Source organism: Myotis lucifugus, unplaced genomic scaffold (genome assembly GCF_000147115.1).
Source record: "Myotis lucifugus unplaced genomic scaffold, Myoluc2.0 scaffold_229, whole genome shotgun sequence".
Taxonomy (NCBI): domain Eukaryota; kingdom Metazoa; phylum Chordata; class Mammalia; order Chiroptera; family Vespertilionidae; genus Myotis; species Myotis lucifugus.
In genome coordinates, this window is record NW_005871277.1 from 1,389,308 (window position 1) to 1,406,669 (window position 17,362).

Sequence of the window (17,362 nt, forward strand, 5' to 3'; positions counted from 1 at the left end):
CCCCCCCCCCCCCCCCCGCCCGCCTGGTAATGGGCTGCCTCATAGTGGCTGCTCAAGAAATGTGTTGCCCACCTCACTCAGCTCCCTCCCCTGCCTAGCCCTCCCCACACTATTGTCTGTGTCCATGGGCTTTGCATATATGTTCTTTAGCTAATCCCTTCACCTTCCTTTATCTAGCCCCCCAATCCCCTCCCTCTGACATTTGTCATTCTATTTCATGTGTCCGTGCTTCTGGTTCTATTTTGTTCATCAGTTTATTTTGTTCATTATATTCCACATATTAGTGAGATCATATGGTATTTTGTCTTTCTCTGACTGACTTATTTTGTCCAGGTCTATACATGCTGTCACAAAGGGTAAAAGTTCCTTCTAATGAGAAAAAAGTAAATGTGTTGCATGAATCTTTTGTTAAAGGTAGTAAAATGGGTTAGGTGCCTGTATTAAACGCATAAACCTAGTTGAAGGAACCATTGAATCTGCCAGAAGTAACATATAGAAGGAACAGAGTTTCCTTATTTTAAAAATTTTATAATAAATGTTTTGCTTCATCATTAAACTTTTCCCACCATCCAAGGAGAAGATGATGCAGAGGCTACAGAAAGGGCAAGATGAAGTTCCATGATAAGCTCTGCTTCCGCCTTAATATTTAAGCTGGAAATGCTGATTATCACCAAAGCCTCCCATCACTCTGCTTCATTAGGGACTAGGGAAACACACTATTTCATCGTGTTCTGTCATGCACAGAGGTTTTGCAATCCTTGCAAGAAAACCCAGCAGCCCATGGTTATGGTGCCATCTGGAGATGGCAGATGGTATTACTACTTTCAGTTCTAAGCCTAGGTCAGAATACATCTTGCAGAATGCATTTCCTGTTGAGTCACTAAAGTCTCATTTCATTTGTTTCCCTTGCTGACTTCATGCTTTGATAAAATTAGTAGTCATTTTCTGTTCCTTCTGACCTTTAATATCTTGTTACATTTTAAAAACAACTGTACACAGTCATTTCATATTATTCTGCATTTTATACAAAGACCATTGTATGTTCTGTTTATGCAGAACAAGTCTTCAAACCAGATGATCACAGGAAATGTGATATTGAAAGATGGGTCCTCTTTCTCTTTTCCAACAGGTGTGGCAGATTCCAGAAAATGGACTCACCCTTTCCCTGACCGAACCTGTGGTGATTTTAGAAGGCCACTCAAAGAGAGTTGGCATCGTAGCCTGGCACCCGACAGCCCGTAACGTGCTTCTTAGTGCAGGTAGGAGCTAAGCAGTCCCCTTCCCCCATTGTCATCGCTTCTTGCAGCCCTTTTTGTGAAGAGGAGCAGCAAGTGCCTTTAACTCTGTGCTAAACTGTGTGAAGCAGATCATTAGGAATCCATGAGGAGGCGCAGAGAGCAGTGGCTCCCTGGCCCATACGTGTGCATGTGTTCAGGCTACTTTGACAGTCTGCAGAAGATACAGACATCCTGCTTAGAAAAATGAACAGATACATACTTACTTGCCTGTAATTTCAGCAGATTCATTATTCCTGCTGGGGCCCTCCGTGGACCACAGTTTTAGTTATTCTTGATGTAGTAGAAGGAACACAGATGGGAACCAGGAGCCCTAGGTTCCGGCCCCAGTGTTGCTGCCAACTTTAGGGTGATCTTGTCTGGCAAGTATCCTTCTTCCTTTTAAGGAATACTGTCATTGTTCTCCTTATACAAGTAGTGCATGTATGTTATATAGATTATATAGAAACAAAAGGAAGAAAAGAAAAATCTATAATCCCACCGCCCAGAGGGATTATTACCATTATTACCATTTTGGTGTTTCTTTCCAGAAGATACTTCTGTGCACACACGTAAATGATTTTAAACATGAAGATGGGTTCAGAAACTTGCATATATGGTCTTTTTCACATGCCGTTAAATGTTCTTAGGATATTTTTAATGACTCCATTAATAGTCCATTGTCTGGACTATTTAAACCTCAGTTGTTTAAATCAGCCCTTTATTTTTTGATAGTGAGGTTGTTCTTGATTTTTCACTGTTAAACCACTTTCAATTTCTATTTATAGAAATCTGTTTCTTTGTCAAAAACCTGAGATTTTTTTTCTTCTTTTATAGAAGCAATAGAAAGGACAAGAGGAAGCTTTGTGGGGTGATGGGAATGTCTTATATCTTGATTATGATGGTGGCTACACAAATATATATACTTGTCAAAACTTCATGAGTGTATATTTTAAATAAATGTATTGTGTTTGTTGCATGTAAATTATACCTTAATTCCTAAAAAAAAAAAAGTTATACTAATGTTAGTGGTAGAATTTTAAAGATCTTTCCCTTTACCAGTGCAAAGGAGGGGGCAGTTCAGTTTTTAGTGGTGATAAAGGATATTTATGGTATAATGAGTTAAATAAAAAGTTTAATGCCAGGAACCTATTGAAACCAAGGACTGCTTTTCAAAAAACACACTACATAGGATCCTCCTTTTTTAAAATCACAATTGACTATACCTGGGAACCCTTCCAGTGTTCTTACTCAGAACCTCAGTCTGATAAGGAGAGAAACCAATTTCAAAGGTGGAATTCCATCATGGGATGTCCTGCTCCTCCTCTTATCGAGGTCACACTTACGGTGTGATCAGCAGAGTGCTCCCCGTGCTCCCCTTACAAGCACAGGAGGATGGTTGGTTGCCGCGTTCTGCACATTTTAAGCTCTATGATCCATCCTCGGTGGCTGAGGTTACCTGTTTGCCTGTGATGAACAAGGCAGAGGAAGGGTCAAGTCTCCCCCACAGAGCTCTGCTCCAGCTTTTCATACTGTTGTGCAGTTTTCCCGCCCATTTCCTACTTCTCACTCTTAGGTAACTTTTAGGTGTTCTGGATCTTAGTGGCTCATTTTTCTAAAGTGCTTGCAAATTTGATTTATTGGCAAGAATTCGCTTTCAGGATGTCCATCTCTTTTCTTATTTTTCTTTATCTTTGAAATAATGTCCTGGGAACAGCAAATGATATTCTTTTTAAAGGGTCTCAGGGACTTGGGGCAGACCCTTGAAGGAAGGATGTTGATGAGCTGTGGGCTTGTGGCCAAGTCAACAGCGTGGCCTCTTTGAGGACAGTTTCGGAATCCTCATGCCTATGTGACTATACTTTGGGCTTCTCAAATCAGGCTAGTAATGACCTATTTCTCCCCCTTGAAAGATAAAGATCTGTTGTGGGCAAATAGTTAGGCCAGACCTTGCATTTCCCTTCCACTTACTGTAATTTGCTTTAATCCAAGACCATGTAGTACATTATCGTTGATTTGAATAGCCTGCTCTCCACCATCTTTGTTGAGTGTCCCAAACAGTTTTTTAAGCTCTTTATTTTTAGCTCCACTGGAGAAGAAGTAAGCTGTATTTATTCTGATGCTTATTTTACTAGAAAAGGAAACTGATAGCCCAGTTAACTCTTAAAAAAACATAGGCCTTACCCTGGCCGGTGTGGCTCAGTTTGATTGGGCATCATCCCTTGCACAAAAGGTTGATGGTTTGTTTCCAGTCAGGGCACATGCCTGGGTTTTGGGCTCGATCTGTGGTAAGGGGTGATTGATGTCTCTCTCTTTCTCCCTCCCTCTCCCTCCCTCTCCTATCCTCTCTCTCTAAGATCAACAAAAGAAGATATCTATCTGTCTATTTGTATATATGTATATATGTATAAATGTATGTGTATATATATGAAAGAAAAGGAAACATAGGCCTTGGCCGTGTGGCTCAGTTGGTTGGAGCATCGTCCTATACACCAGAAGGTTGTGGGTTTGGTTCCAGGTTCGATCCCCATTTGGGGAGCATACGGGAGGCAACCTATCGATGTTTCTCTCTCTCCCCCTCTCGATGTTTCTCTCTCTCTCCCTCTCCCTCTCCCTCTCCCTCTCCCTCTCCCTCTCCCTCTCCCTCTCCCTCTCCCTCTCCCTCTCCCTCTCCCTCTCCCTCTCTCTAAAGTCAATAAAAACATATCCTCTGATGAGGATTAAAAAACACAAACAGAAAAGATGGCATTCTATTTTTTTGTAGTTCTTAGTTTTGTTTGGTTGTTTTTATTTGTTTCATACAAACCCAAACTTAACAAACTGTATTTTTACTTTCTTCCTTTCAATGCATGTCTTTGTAGTTTCCACAAAAGTGCCGTTGTCCAGGCATTTTAATAGCTGGGGACATGGTTGTGCTTGCTCCTAGGCTGTGATAACGCCATCATCATATGGAACGTGGGGACGGGGGAAGCCCTGATAAACTTGGACGATATGCACTCGGACATGATTTACAATGTAAGCTGGAACCGGAATGGCAGTCTCATCTGCACAGCTTCCAAAGACAAGAAAGTGAGAGTAATCGATCCTAGGAAACAAGAGATTGTTGCTGTAAGTATTCTTCAGACAAAAACCCCGGTATTTGTAGCCCTTCTGTGAGTGCGAGCCGTCTGCTTTCTAAGGCGGCCACAGAGGCTGTGCTGCTGGTCATTGGCCCTCCTGTGTGCAGATGCCTGTGAATCAGAAAAGGCTGGTGCAGGCTTCTGACTGTCTGCCAGTCACTCTTCTCTTCAGAGTTGTACATTTCTAGCTTTTACCCAAGGCTTATCTCTCACTTGGTAACCATTTTTCACAAAGAAACAATGTTTTTATCAGTTCACAAGAGTCCTTAAAAGTTGACAAATGTAGATGAGCTACCCCAAATAGTGAACTGCATTCCTGGCTCAGTACAAAAAATTAATTGGTTCCCCACCCTGTTCCACAAATGACTATTAAAGTGTCTCACAAAGATGCAGCAGGTTATTAACCTCTTGAGAAAAGCATTTGGCGGAGTCCTCTCATGTGTCCTGTCTTTGCAGCACATGGACGTGGGTTGGCAGCGGGGCAGGTGGAGGGAATGAGGCTATGGAGTCAGGTCCTGACACTTGCTAACTTAAGCTGAGGGACCTTAACCAAATCACTTAGTGTCACTTTGTTCCGTCCTCTGAGGAGGGGAGCTGGTTATTAATGAGACACACACGTACCAGTTAACGTGAATGGCGTGCGGGGTGCGGTTGGGTTCGGTGTATGGCCCCTATCCCCCCACCTCACCTTCCTTTCTGCAGTTTGAATGTGTGTAATGTGCCTCTGCTCTCTCTTCTGCAGGAGAAGGAGAAAGCGCACGAAGGAGCACGGCCCATGAGAGCCATCTTTCTGGCTGACGGCAATGTCTTCACCACTGGTTTCAGCCGCATGAGCGAGCGGCAGCTGGCGCTCTGGAACCCGGTACGCCCTTCCCAGCCTCCCACCAGCTTACCCTGGAGCTTTCTCTCTTTTCTGAGTGGGTCTTTGGGTTGGTACATAGATTATGGGGTTCTTAGTGAGGTTTTCTGAACTCCCACTTGTCTTAAATTGGACGTGAAGTTCTCATCCTCACTAGAGACTTATTGCTAACTGTCTTTCAAAAAATGCATTTGTGATACTCCCAAGGAGTCTATGGTGACTATATTTTTCAAAAAGAATGCATGAGGAATTCAGACTTGGGAAATGAGTTCTAAACTTAGTTATATTTTTATAAAGAATATGATCTAAATCAACATAGTTATGCTTGAGAACATGCTCATAATCACAAAAGTGGAAAAAATAGAAAACTGGTCCTGGCTGGGTGGCTCAGTTGGTTGGAGCATTGTCCCGCACACCAAAAGGTGGTGGGTTCGATCCCCAGGAGGCAACTGACCAATGTTTCTCACATCGATGGTGTTCTTTCTCTCTCTTTCTCTCTCTCTTTCCCTCTCTAGTCAGTAAAAACATATCCTCAGGATTAAAAAAAACAACAGTAAATTATTTCTTATTAAGAAAAAAAGCTAAACTCCACATAAGGTATGATCCTAATGTGTGTGTGTACGTGTGTTGGGAGGAAATAGACCAAAATGGTCATGGATTCTGCCACACACTGGACTGTGGGATTATGGCATATGTGATGATTTTTATGTTCTTCCTTGTAACTTTTTAAAGAACGTATATTTAATTTATAAGAAAAAAGTACTTTTTAAAAAGAAAAGTCACAAAGGAGAAGGGCACTTTCATCTCTGTCATAGAATCACACTGATATGTGCATTAATTATGTTGTCAAATAAACATAATTTTCAGTGGGTTGGATGCCACTTGCTATCCCTATTGGTATTTACATGTATGAATGTTACATGTGCATTGTTTAAATTTCAGTATTCTAGGGAAATGGCTAACTTAATTAGGGAGTATTCTAGGGAAATGGCTAACTTAATTAGGGATAAAGGAATGCATAGTAAGGTAACAAAAATTTACCCCTAAATTGTGTGTGTGTGTGTGTGTATATATATATATATATATATATATATATATTTTTTTTTTTCCCAGAAAAATATGCAGGAACCAATTGCTCTTCACGAAATGGACACTAGCAATGGGGTGTTGCTGCCTTTCTATGACCCTGACACCAGTATCATTTACTTATGTGGAAAGGTAAACAGTAATTTTGATGTTTAATATTAAATTTAATCCTGTGGGAGGAAAAGTTTGTCCTTCAGAGATTTAGTAGATGGGCAATGTATTGTATCATTTTAGTTGGTATGTGTGTGTGTCTTACATTATGATTTTGTTACGTGTGGGGTGAGAATGGACTGTTTGTAACTTGCCAGATGTGTGGTGTTAACCTACTGTGTTCAGTACTCTTGACGGAAGCAGGGATTGGGCAGATGCCGACGGGAATCTTTGCTTGGGCACTCTGGTGAGATGGAGTACGTGCTGGTGTTTTGTTTTTCTTTTTTGTTCTTTTTTTGTTTTAAATTGATTATTGATTTTTACATGCTGGTGTTTTGTATCACTTGGTGGTGCTGTGTGGTTTGTGATTTCAGATTTCTCATTGGTGTTTGCCACATCTCATGCTGAAGTCTACTGGAAGGTTCTAGATTGGCATTTACTGCTTATTGCTACATGCCATGAACTCTTAAGGAGAATGGTGCTTTGGGAATATGAGCTTTTGAGGGTTTCAGGGGGTTCTTGTTCCTGGAGTTCAGTGTTAGGGCCCTGGACCGGAAAACGTGTGGCCTGATTTAAGTTTCAGGAAGTGACGGTTGCTCCAGGAAGACCCCACACTGAAATAAAAGGTCTCCTGCCTCGTCTGCCTAGTGATCTCTGCCTAACTAAACTGGTGGTGGCTTTATTGCTATTTCATTTCAGCAGGTGGTAACCTCAGTATTTTTCTTTTCCAGTTTTTTTCTTTAGAAGTTTGTGCACATGAAATATATGAATTAATAAAAGTGGAGTGTATAGTCCCTCAAACCTGTTAGGGTACCCCTTGCTGGTAAAGGCCGGATGTTTCACTTCTTCTCGGTTCACTGAGCACACCGCAGAGCTGCTTTCCATTTGATAGGTCAGTCACTTAGAAACGAGATCTTGTCAGTTTTCTTGAAAGTCATTTTACTTCAGATGTTAACAGCTGCATCAAAACAAACACAAGGACATGTTACCCAGAGGTGGTTAACACTGGGTGGAAAATTATTTTTAGTGTGCAGAGAGCAAACCCTATGTGTTTAGCTTCTTTTCCATTGCTTTAGATTTTTATTTATATTAAATGGAAATTGTGAAGACAGAAGATTGTTAGAGTGTGATACTACCTAGCTATTTATGTCTTCGTGGGTGTGTGTCTTCATATATATATATGTAAAATATATATATAAAATAGTGTGAGTGTGTGTGTGTGTTTTCTACCAGGCAGAATTGCCTTGTTGTTCAGGTTGGTATAAACGTGTGACCATTAGACAATTATTTGTACTTAGACTAGCAAGATTATTATAGAATTTTATACATTGCAATGAGATAGAAAACCTTGTGAAGTTCAAGGAGATCACTAAAACGAAGGTTTCTTAATTAGAAAGTCTTAGTTTTTATTATCATCCGATTGTCTGACGTTAGTGCCCTCAGGTCTCTGAACGACACTGCTGTTTGCCAATGAACAGCTAACACAAAGCAGTAGTCACCTTCTCAGTGGTCCTTCTGGTCTTTCGTGTGTCTTTTGAAGTTGAATTGCAATGCAGTTGCTTGGCAGAGGCGTTAACAGTTTTGCCTGACTCTGTCTTGGCATCTAGCCCTCAGTGAAGGGGATGCTAGTGTTTGATAGGTGAGGGCTTACTCTGCCGGGATGAGAAACCATCACGTGCGTTAGGCCTTTAAGAGGAAGAAAAGGCCAGCCACTGCAGCAGAGTCCTAATTAGCGCTGGGTTTATAGGGGAGAGAGATGCCCACTTAAATCGGATGTTTCAGTCAGTAGTAAACACACACTTGTCTCCCATTTCTTGTAGGGTGACAGCAGTATCCGCTATTTTGAGATCACGGATGAATCCCCGTATGTCCACTACCTCAACACATTCAGCAGCAAGGAGCCTCAGAGAGGGATGGGTTACATGCCCAAGAGGGGACTCGATGTTAACAAATGTGAGATTGCCAGGTAAGGAATCGGCATGTAAAGCATTGGGATTGTTCATACCATCTGTGTTCTGCAAGAGCAACCCAACCACATGCAATTCTGTGATGCCCGGGTCTTTCTACCCTTGTGTGCGGCCCAGGATTAGTGTCTCATTTCCTGCCCCTCCTTAGAAGCAGGGGTTTTAGAGCAGGGAGGCACCTTTCAAAATCATCTCATCTAAACAGGCCCCTCCCCATTCTTCAGAGTCTATGACTTGAAGTGCAGCGGGTACAGTGGCTTCGTCTGCGTGTGCTGGACACTTACTCGAATATTGAAACCATCATCTCTTATATGCAGGCCGAGGTTGGGGCCAGTGTCCCTGGGATGGAAATAAGGAATGGTGTTCCTGCCCTGTGGGAGGATGAGCCAGGTTCCAAAGTAGATTGTGGACCCCACGGATCCTAAACTAGGGAAGCCAAAGACCTACAGTGGGGTGTTGGGTTGGGGGCCCCTTGATTTGGGAAGTGTGATAGAATTCCCACCTCTCTGTACTACTCTAGATTTTTAAAAAATTTATATTTCATAATGCTAGTGGGCTTCCTAAGGGGAAGGCTCTTTTCTCATGCTAGTCAACAGAAGATACTCAGGAGACTCACCACTGGCCATTTTAAGCAACAGAACTAGGAGCACCATCTTATCAGGCTAAGATCCTAGCACGCATTATATAACACTCCGTTTCTACGCACGTTTGTCTAAGTGTGCTGTTCTGCTCATACACTTGTTAAATAATTGACACATCTTTAAAAATAAAAAGAATTTTTAAGCTCTTTGTTATATTAATCAGTATGGGTTGTTGTTGTTGTTGTTGTTGTTGTTGTGTGTCTGTGTTTAATTTAAATACATCCAGCTCTGTATTGGTACTATCTAATATGTAATTGTTCGTTCTCTCCTGTCTGTTGACCTTATCATTTTCACAAATGAATCATTGTCCGTGGTGTTATTCCCACCACAGTTGATCTGACCTCAGAGAGTTGGAATTCGACTGTCACCATCATGCATAGAGCTATTCCTGGTTCTTGTCTCCCATGCGCCATTTCCTTGCGTAGCTACGCTCAGCTTCCATTTTGTCATCTGTAAACTGGGAATGCTAAGTTCTGGTGGGGCCGCTGGGGTGGTGAGCAGAGCTTTTTGTCTCCCTGGAGCTTGTGGAAAAGTGGTGGCTAGTGAGCCTGTTGGTTACTTGGCCTCCTATTTTACTTAATGCAACTTTGCCTTTATTTCCCTTTTGAAGATTCTTTAAACTTCATGAGAGAAAGTGTGAACCTATTATCATGACTGTTCCCAGGAAGGTAAGTGCCCAGTTTTCTAAGCAATCTATGCTTTTAAAAGTTTTTAAATCCCCATCTTTCTTCTTCCTTACTTAAGGGTTTCCCCAAAATGTCTCTTGTAGTCGGACCTTTTCCAAGATGACCTGTATCCTGACACAGCGGGGCCCGAAGCCTCGCTGGAGGCAGAGGAGTGGTTTGAGGGGAAGAACGCAGATCCGATCCTCATCTCCTTGAAGCACGGATACATTCCAGGCAAAAACCGGGATCTCAAGGTGGTGAAGAAGAACATTCTGGATAGCAAGCCCACTGCAAACAAGAAGTGTGACCTGATCAACGTCCCCAAGAAAACCGCAGACACGACCAGTGTGGTAAGGCCCACAGGAGGGTGCGGGTGTGCGTGGCTGGCTCGGGCCTGGTCCTCTCGCAGCTCCTTCTAGTCCTGGCACTGGCAGGGCTGTCCCAGCTGTGGACAGAGGGGCTCTCGGTGAGTGACAACACCCACTGTGATAAAAATGTCCTGTCATGGCACTGGAATTGGGGCCATGTTTGGCTCCTTTAGGTCTTTTTTATAATGACAGTCTAGTATGGTCTTGGATAGTAAACTTGGAGCCCTTTGGGTTTTTCTTAACTGTCTTTTCCCAAACTGTACACCCCACCCATCTCTGATGGGTAAAAGGAACATGAGTGCATGGGTCACAGCCGCCCAGAAGAGAAAGTCCTGGGAAGGAGGGAGTTACGGTGGGCTCTGATGTTGTTCAGTGAGTGATAGAGGATCGGCCAGTGAATGGGACTTAGCCACTAAGAAGAACATGGGTAGGAGGTGGGGAGTGGACGGGCTGGGGAACAGAGTTCCAGGAGCCGGAGGGGAGGGCGGTGAATCATCAGTGGGAAGGTAAACGGAATGAAGAGGCAAAGTGCCTGGAGATGCTGGAGTTTTGTCCATGACTGAGGAAGCCATGTGGACTTTGGTGATTGCAGGGTTTCCAAAGGAATCATTTCCATGCGGGGGAGGCTCAGGCCTCTTTAGAACAGTTAGCAGGCAAAGGATTTAGCTCCCAAGAAGGCTCCTGGAAGGAGCTCTGTGGCCTCTGGAAGTTTGCTCCTCACCATGGTCACATAGAGGTCACTTCTGGTGAAATTGGGTGATGGGGATTTAGGGTGGCCTAGGAGAATCAGTCTTGTCCTGCAGTTCAGTTGTGGCGTCCAGGTCGTGCACAGGCACAGGCTAGAAGCAGCACTGTGAGGCGCTGTTGTTTTGTTGGGGGCTTCAGATGGACCGGCCAGCATTAATTACTTGCTCATGAGGCCCAATCGGGCGGCTGTGGCTTTTTGCTCCTCCCACAGTGGAAAATTCCATTCTCTGCCTTATCATTCTCACTGTGTTGACCTTTGTGTACTGTTTTTTAGTCACCCTCTCCCCCTCCCTCCTTTTTTTTGTTTCCTTAGCAAAATGAAGCCAAGTTGGATGAGATTTTAAAAGAGATCAAATCTATAAAAGACACAATCTGCAATCAAGATGAGCGTATTTCCAAGTTAGAACAGCAGATGGCGAAGATAGCCGCCTGAAGGTCCACCCCACCCCCCAAATGGGAGCAAGAACTCGGGCTCGGTAGCTGGTTGTTGGTGTGGTCCCGGGAGGGCGAGGGGGAGGCACTGCCATTCGGAGGCATTCATTTCAGACTTGTCAACCAGCGATAGGCCCCTTCCAGTCAGAAAGCAACTCGTCTCCCAAATTTGCAGAAATGTGATTTAAAAGCTGAGCTTTTTATCAGAAAGCTTTTTTGATGTTTTAAGTGTTATATGTGACTTGTTGAAATTTTAAAAGACAAAAGTGCTACTTTTAAAATCCAAGATACTCTGAATTTTAGGAAACCAACCAATTATGATTCAGTTTCGTGCCCAAGTACCTTTTTTTTTTTTCAAAAAAAAAAAAAAATAGGGACCAATGCCACATTGCTTTTTATATTTCTTCTTCTTTTTTTTAATGTTGCCAAACCAAAAGTAGCTTTTTTTTTCTTTGTATTTTGCTACTTTGCAGTATTTGTGTGGGTTTTTTTTTCTCCTTAATTCAAAAGGGACAGCACTGTGTATGTTTATAAACTAAATGAAGATAAGATATTATTTTGTATAAACATTCATCTGAGAACAATCAGAGCAGTAGCCACATCGTGCTGGCTCGTTTGCAGCACAAACCTGGTCATTGTAATGACTGTACACAAGGAAGACTTGAAAAATCACGTGAATTCGTATTACCACTCCTCTCCTTTCATCGGGTCTTCTGGTCAGAAATGCGCATCGTATCGTTTACTTTCCTCCTTTCTCTTTTGTAGAAATTGGGTGGTTGTACCAGATGGAATTTTGCTTCTTGGTCACCCTGTGCTTCAGATGATTATAATCTAACCTAAACTAGCACGTGTTCCTGCAGTTTTGTTGTCCACGTAGACGCTGTTGCATTCATCACTTTAAACATCATGTTTCAGGTTTCAATCAATACTTGACAAGGGTGCCCGGGACAAGAAGACACAAGTACTGTGGAGTGTTCCCTCTTGCCCATTCCAGCAGCTTGCCTAGCTCTCGAGTGCAGTGAGGGACTGAAACCGAGGGAGCTCTGAGGGGAGTGTCAGCCCCGCGCGGTCCTCTGCTTTCCTGCACGTCCCGTGCCGTCCCCGTGCTGTGCTGGAGGAAGAAGCGGCTCTTCATGCACCACCGAGCTCCTGCCTCCCTCTTCCTCGCGTAGGCAGCCGCCTCTCTCAGGGCTCCCAGCCGTTCCTCTCTCCTTCCTGCCTTTCACCCCTAACTGCTTTCAGCTAAGGTGAGGCCACAGGGTGCTATTGAATACTGAGACTGAGGGGAATGGTCTAGGATGGAGCCAGACCAGGAGCACAGATCTCTGCTGTAGCTTTAATGTGTACGGAAGGGTCCCTTTGCACCCTGCACACACACTAACCCGCTTCACCCCTCCGGCTCGCACCCAGGCTTTGTCAAAGCACAGAGGCTCCCCAGACTCAGGGTGGGGGGCGGCCCACAGACTGAACTCTGCTCACCCATTCCATTCCAGGGTCCGCTAGAACTTCCTTCCATTTCCATTTTGTCATATTGCATGTTTGAGAAACAAAATTTAAGAAGCCTCTGTTTTGCAAGGAGTGAGTGTCTGTGATTGAACGTGAGACATATAGTGCCATTGGGACCACAACGGGAACTCGTTTGCACATGCTGGTGCTGGTGTGGGGCCAGGACTGGCTGGTGGCATTTGAATACGGGAACCAGGATGGAGGCAGAGTGTGGACAGTGGGCTGGGATGCACAGGCAAGCTGGGGGGTGTCTGCATAGAAAAGGTACCATGTTCTTAACCGATTCTGGGATTGCTGTCTCCATAACTCTAGGGCCTCTGAATGTTTGGTGTGGTTTTGTGTCTGTGTGTATTTTTAACATTGAAGTGGATAATGGGACATAAAATGGTAATTACAGTGACTTATATTCAAACCTGTATGTTTCTTTATCAACGTAATCTGCTGAGGACCTTCATTTTTAAGATTCAGAAATGTTTTAAGGTTCTGATGTTAAATTAAGTAAAAGTGTTGCTGATGGTGGTGAAACACCCTAGGGAATGTGGTGCAAAGGGAAGAGGGAGGACAGGAAAGTCGCCCTGATCTCAGTGTGCTTGTTTAGTGAACGATGCCCAGTTAGGCGCGGCCTCGCCTGCAGCAGTGTGGATTGTGTTTCCTGTTTTGTCTTTTTTTGTTTAAGCCGTGCTATCCCAGAGGAGAACCAGTGAATTACTCCCAGATCGGCTCTTATAGAGCAGCCATAGTATTTTGTCAAAACACTTGCTTCCATTTTCAAAGATAAAAAAAAAATCCTTGATTACAAAATGGTGTCCGTGTTCATTTCACACCGCGGCGGTCTCTGAGGCGGCCCTCTGTGTCACTGCTCCTGACAGGTGACTGTTCCTCCCCGCGGGTAAGTACAAGAAGTGTGGGGGGCGCTTGGCCCAGCAGGAGGGGCCAGCGTCCCGGGCCTGGATATTTGAATCCTGCTCACAGCCTTCGCCAGGGGGTGACCTGGGCAGGTTGCCTGACCTCAGGGGATCCCTTTTCTACCTGGAAAGAGGATGGGGATTTCATTCTGCTGTAGATGACAGAATACCTGTGTCTGACCCCCCAGGAAGCCCTCATTGCACAGCTGCCCTTGTTACTATGAGCAGATTCCCTGACAAGACCTTTGAAAGCATTTTTTTCGTTCAGTAGAAGGAAATCTCCCTTTGGGTTGGCTGTGATTTTTATTCCAGCAGAAGGCTTTCAGGGTCACTTAAATGTCATGGCCCTTTTTCAAGGGCTTTCCTTTTTGCACTAAAACATCATCTCATAATGTTCAGTGATTGTGGCAAAGACTTTCCCCCTGTTTGGTTTTTCTAAACGGCTGTGAATATGACCAGTCGGTGCACAGCTTCCCTTCCAAATACTTCTAAAGTTGCTGAGAAGAATGGCGGCCAGGGCCGTGGTCAGTCCGTGGCTGCAGGAAGTGGAAGTTGGCAGATGCTGTCTGCAGCCCCTCGGCGCCCAGGTCAGGGGGGCGACGCGTGGTGTGGGGTGTTTATGACTGACTTGGCACCTCGTTTCTTTGCCAGAAGACTCAAAGGTCACCATGCTGGCCCCAGACGGCCAGCCAGGCTGCATCGAGGGAGAACTTCCCCTTTTTTAAAGGTGACTTCCCTTGCTGTACTTGATGTTGGGTCTGGAAAAGCTTTGCTGGTTCTTAGGAATCTGTTAACTCTAAGTGGCCTGGCCGCTTTCTGCTGGCCCCTGAGAACGCCCTGCAGAACCTCGTCATTGTCAAGGACACACCTTTTTCAGACGGGCCAAGCTGGACAGTGCCCCTTGTTCCTTTAAAAAAAATGTTTTAAAGTCCTTTTCTCCACTGTTAGAGGTAGTTATGCAGATTGGCACAGCCTTTCCAGAGGGCAGTGTGACAGATATATCAGAAGGCTCACATGTTCTTACTATTCTTTTTACATATATTTTTATTGATTTTAGAGAGTAAAGGAGAGGGGGAGAGAGGTCTAGAAATACCAACGTTAAGAGAGAATCATCGATCGGCTGCCTCCTGCACGCTCCCCACTGGAGATCGAGCCCGCAAACCAGGCATGTACCCTAACCAGGAATTGAACTGTGACCTCCTGGTTCATAGGTTGACACAGCCACTGGGCCATGCTGGCTGGACACATGTTCTTACTTTTGACCCATGATTTCACCTCGGGGAATTTTGTCCCAGGGAAACTAACAGATCTATTCAGGAACGAGAAGAGGAGAAAAAACAGTCCAGCTGGTTAATTTACCTGTCACATCCATATGTTGTAATATTGTATAGTTCAAGTCATTTAATAGTATTTCAGGATATTGGGCTTCCACCACCAGTGTATCTCAAGTGTCTCACAGTGAACTGTTACTAATGGCATCAGAAAAGTGAAATTTGTGTCACAAAAAAAGAATTCTGTCCAACTCTCTCTGCCATGAAGTCACTGTGAGGTAAATGGTGTTAGTTGGCGTATAAAAGTACTTTTTTCAAAGGTAATATGGGGAGGGTGTTGAGTCCGTTAGACTAGACTTGTTCATACAAACATAAAAGGCCTGGCTCCATGACCTTGAATAAAGATGGATACAATAGAATACCCACCCCAGAAGGGATGTTTTTGACAAACCCTTTAAGGGTATATGCACATACAGTGTATATTTGTGTGTAAACGCCACAAATGTTACTAAGTGGACGTAGCAGCCATGGATAATCTATTTAATCGGATTTTTCCTATCAATGTCTTCATTCCCAGAAAGAAATTATTAAAATTAGTGTATGAATGATAAATTAGTAATACATTAAAACAAGCATCACAGACCAGTGGTGGGAGGAAATGGTGTGGCTACGTTAAGTAGCTCGGGGCATGGACTCGTTAGAGCCTCCTGGTGACACCATTGTACACTATTAAGTCAATAGTTAAATGAAAGGAAACTTTCAAATTTAGAAAAAAAAGTAAGTTCCTCCTTGTCTAGACTTCAGACTGGGGAAAACCACTTGTGATTTTAAAATCCCAAAGCAATGGAATAAATCACAGAGGAAGAGAGAGATTGGCTACATAAATATCAGACTTTAAGATGTCAAAAGAAGGCTGTACAGAGTGAGAAATACATTTTCAGCCAATATGATATGGGACATATATTTTAATATGCTCAATCTTGGTTCCACCGGCCACCTCTGATTGAAATGGGGTGATGTCACCTCCCTAGTGGAATGTGTCCAATTTTAAGTCCCAAAGGATAGCACCCTGGTCCCTGGCCCCACCAATGTAGCCCACCAGCAAACAGATTATCAGACTTCCGAGTGGGAGGACTTTGCTAGGAGGCACGGGTCCTGGTGTGCTTCATGAACCTTCTCCAATTGCAAGTTCTGGAAAAGGTGGAAGGGAGAAGTGGGGAGTGGGAAATTGCTCCAGATCCAAAGATACTGGCTGCCAAGTTTGCTAGATCAGTTGGAATGTGGAGGGAGGCGATTTTAGAGAGAGGCTGGGGGGAGCTTTGAAATTCAGTGTCATTTTACTCTACTGCGTGGAGAGGAAACTGGGTAAGAAAACATTGTAAGAAGTGGGGGCATGAAGGGTTTGTGTGGGTAACACACGTGACAGACTTCATGGTGAGGGACCTTGGAAAGAATGCCAGCCCATTGCCCAGGGAAGACAAGTTACCCCAACGCTCAGCTCAGGAGTCGGAAGGCAGGTGAAGAGCAAGTAGATGGGTCTCTTACCAAAAGGCATCCATGTGCTCTAGATGGGGACTGACCTCTAGCTGCTTCGGTTTTTCTCGTTTTAAATGGAGGCTTACATCTTAAAAGACTAAGTTTGGGGGAAAGGGTTTGGTGGTTTGGGGACAGCACCGGGGAGAAATGATTCCAACGGGATCCCAGCAGGCAGCTGCAGGCTTAGGGGAACCTTCGGGTTGAAAGTGACAGTTTCACAGGGGAGGCGCCAGGGCCTCACCTGGTGCCAGGTGCTGTGTGCACCAGGGCTTCAGGTACAAATAAGGCGCCGTCCCCACCTTCCCGGCCAACCTGGGGTGTGAGTAGATGACAGTGCAGGGTGCCTTTGGGCCGTGAGGTGCTAGGGAAGCTGGGGAGGGGTTGCCAAGTGTATTAGCCTCGCCTCCACCAGGTGCCTCAGGTCCCGGCAGCAGGGCTCGCCTTCACTGTAGCTCTGCTGTCTCATTCCTCATCCTGCCTGCCCCCCAGACATGGTTCTGTTGATCTTGGCATTCACTGGGTCACTGTTTTACAGTGAGAGTGTAAAGGTCCTGGCGAACATTGTACAGGAGCGAGTGGCCAAATGGCCCAGCAAGGAAAGGTGTTGAGGCTCCATGCCCTGAGGGTCAAGAAGTCAACCATCAGGATCTCAGCAAAAAAGAATCCAAGCTTTGGGACGAATGCGACAAGCCTGAGAACCTGAGAACCGGGAAGTTGCGCCATAAACAACAGGAAGCTGTTGCAGGTTTGTTTCCCCGCCCAGATGCCCTTTGGGTTGTGGAAGGTACACAGAGCCTCTCATGGTTGCCAAACGCCTCAGCTGCGGTTCCAGAGTGACA

The 17,362-nt window shown here is 44.5% G+C and overlaps 1 protein-coding gene across 1 annotated transcript in view; it reads left to right on the plus strand.

The window, feature by feature from the left end:
• The window catches only part of CORO1C (coronin 1C), a 36,238-nt gene extending 22,626 nt beyond the window's left edge, over positions 1-13,612 (plus strand). The window contains exons 3-10 of the mRNA XM_014463977.1: positions 1,130-1,259; positions 4,201-4,382; positions 5,136-5,255; positions 6,366-6,470; positions 8,309-8,454; positions 9,704-9,761; positions 9,863-10,108; positions 11,187-13,612. Of these exons, the coding sequence (XP_014319463.1) occupies positions 1,130-1,259; positions 4,201-4,382; positions 5,136-5,255; positions 6,366-6,470; positions 8,309-8,454; positions 9,704-9,761; positions 9,863-10,108; positions 11,187-11,306 (1,107 nt within the window). The 3' untranslated portion in view covers positions 11,307-13,612. The remainder of the gene's footprint in view (positions 1-1,129; positions 1,260-4,200; positions 4,383-5,135; positions 5,256-6,365; positions 6,471-8,308; positions 8,455-9,703; positions 9,762-9,862; positions 10,109-11,186) is intronic.
• The last annotated feature ends 3,750 nt before the right edge of the window (positions 13,613-17,362 follow it).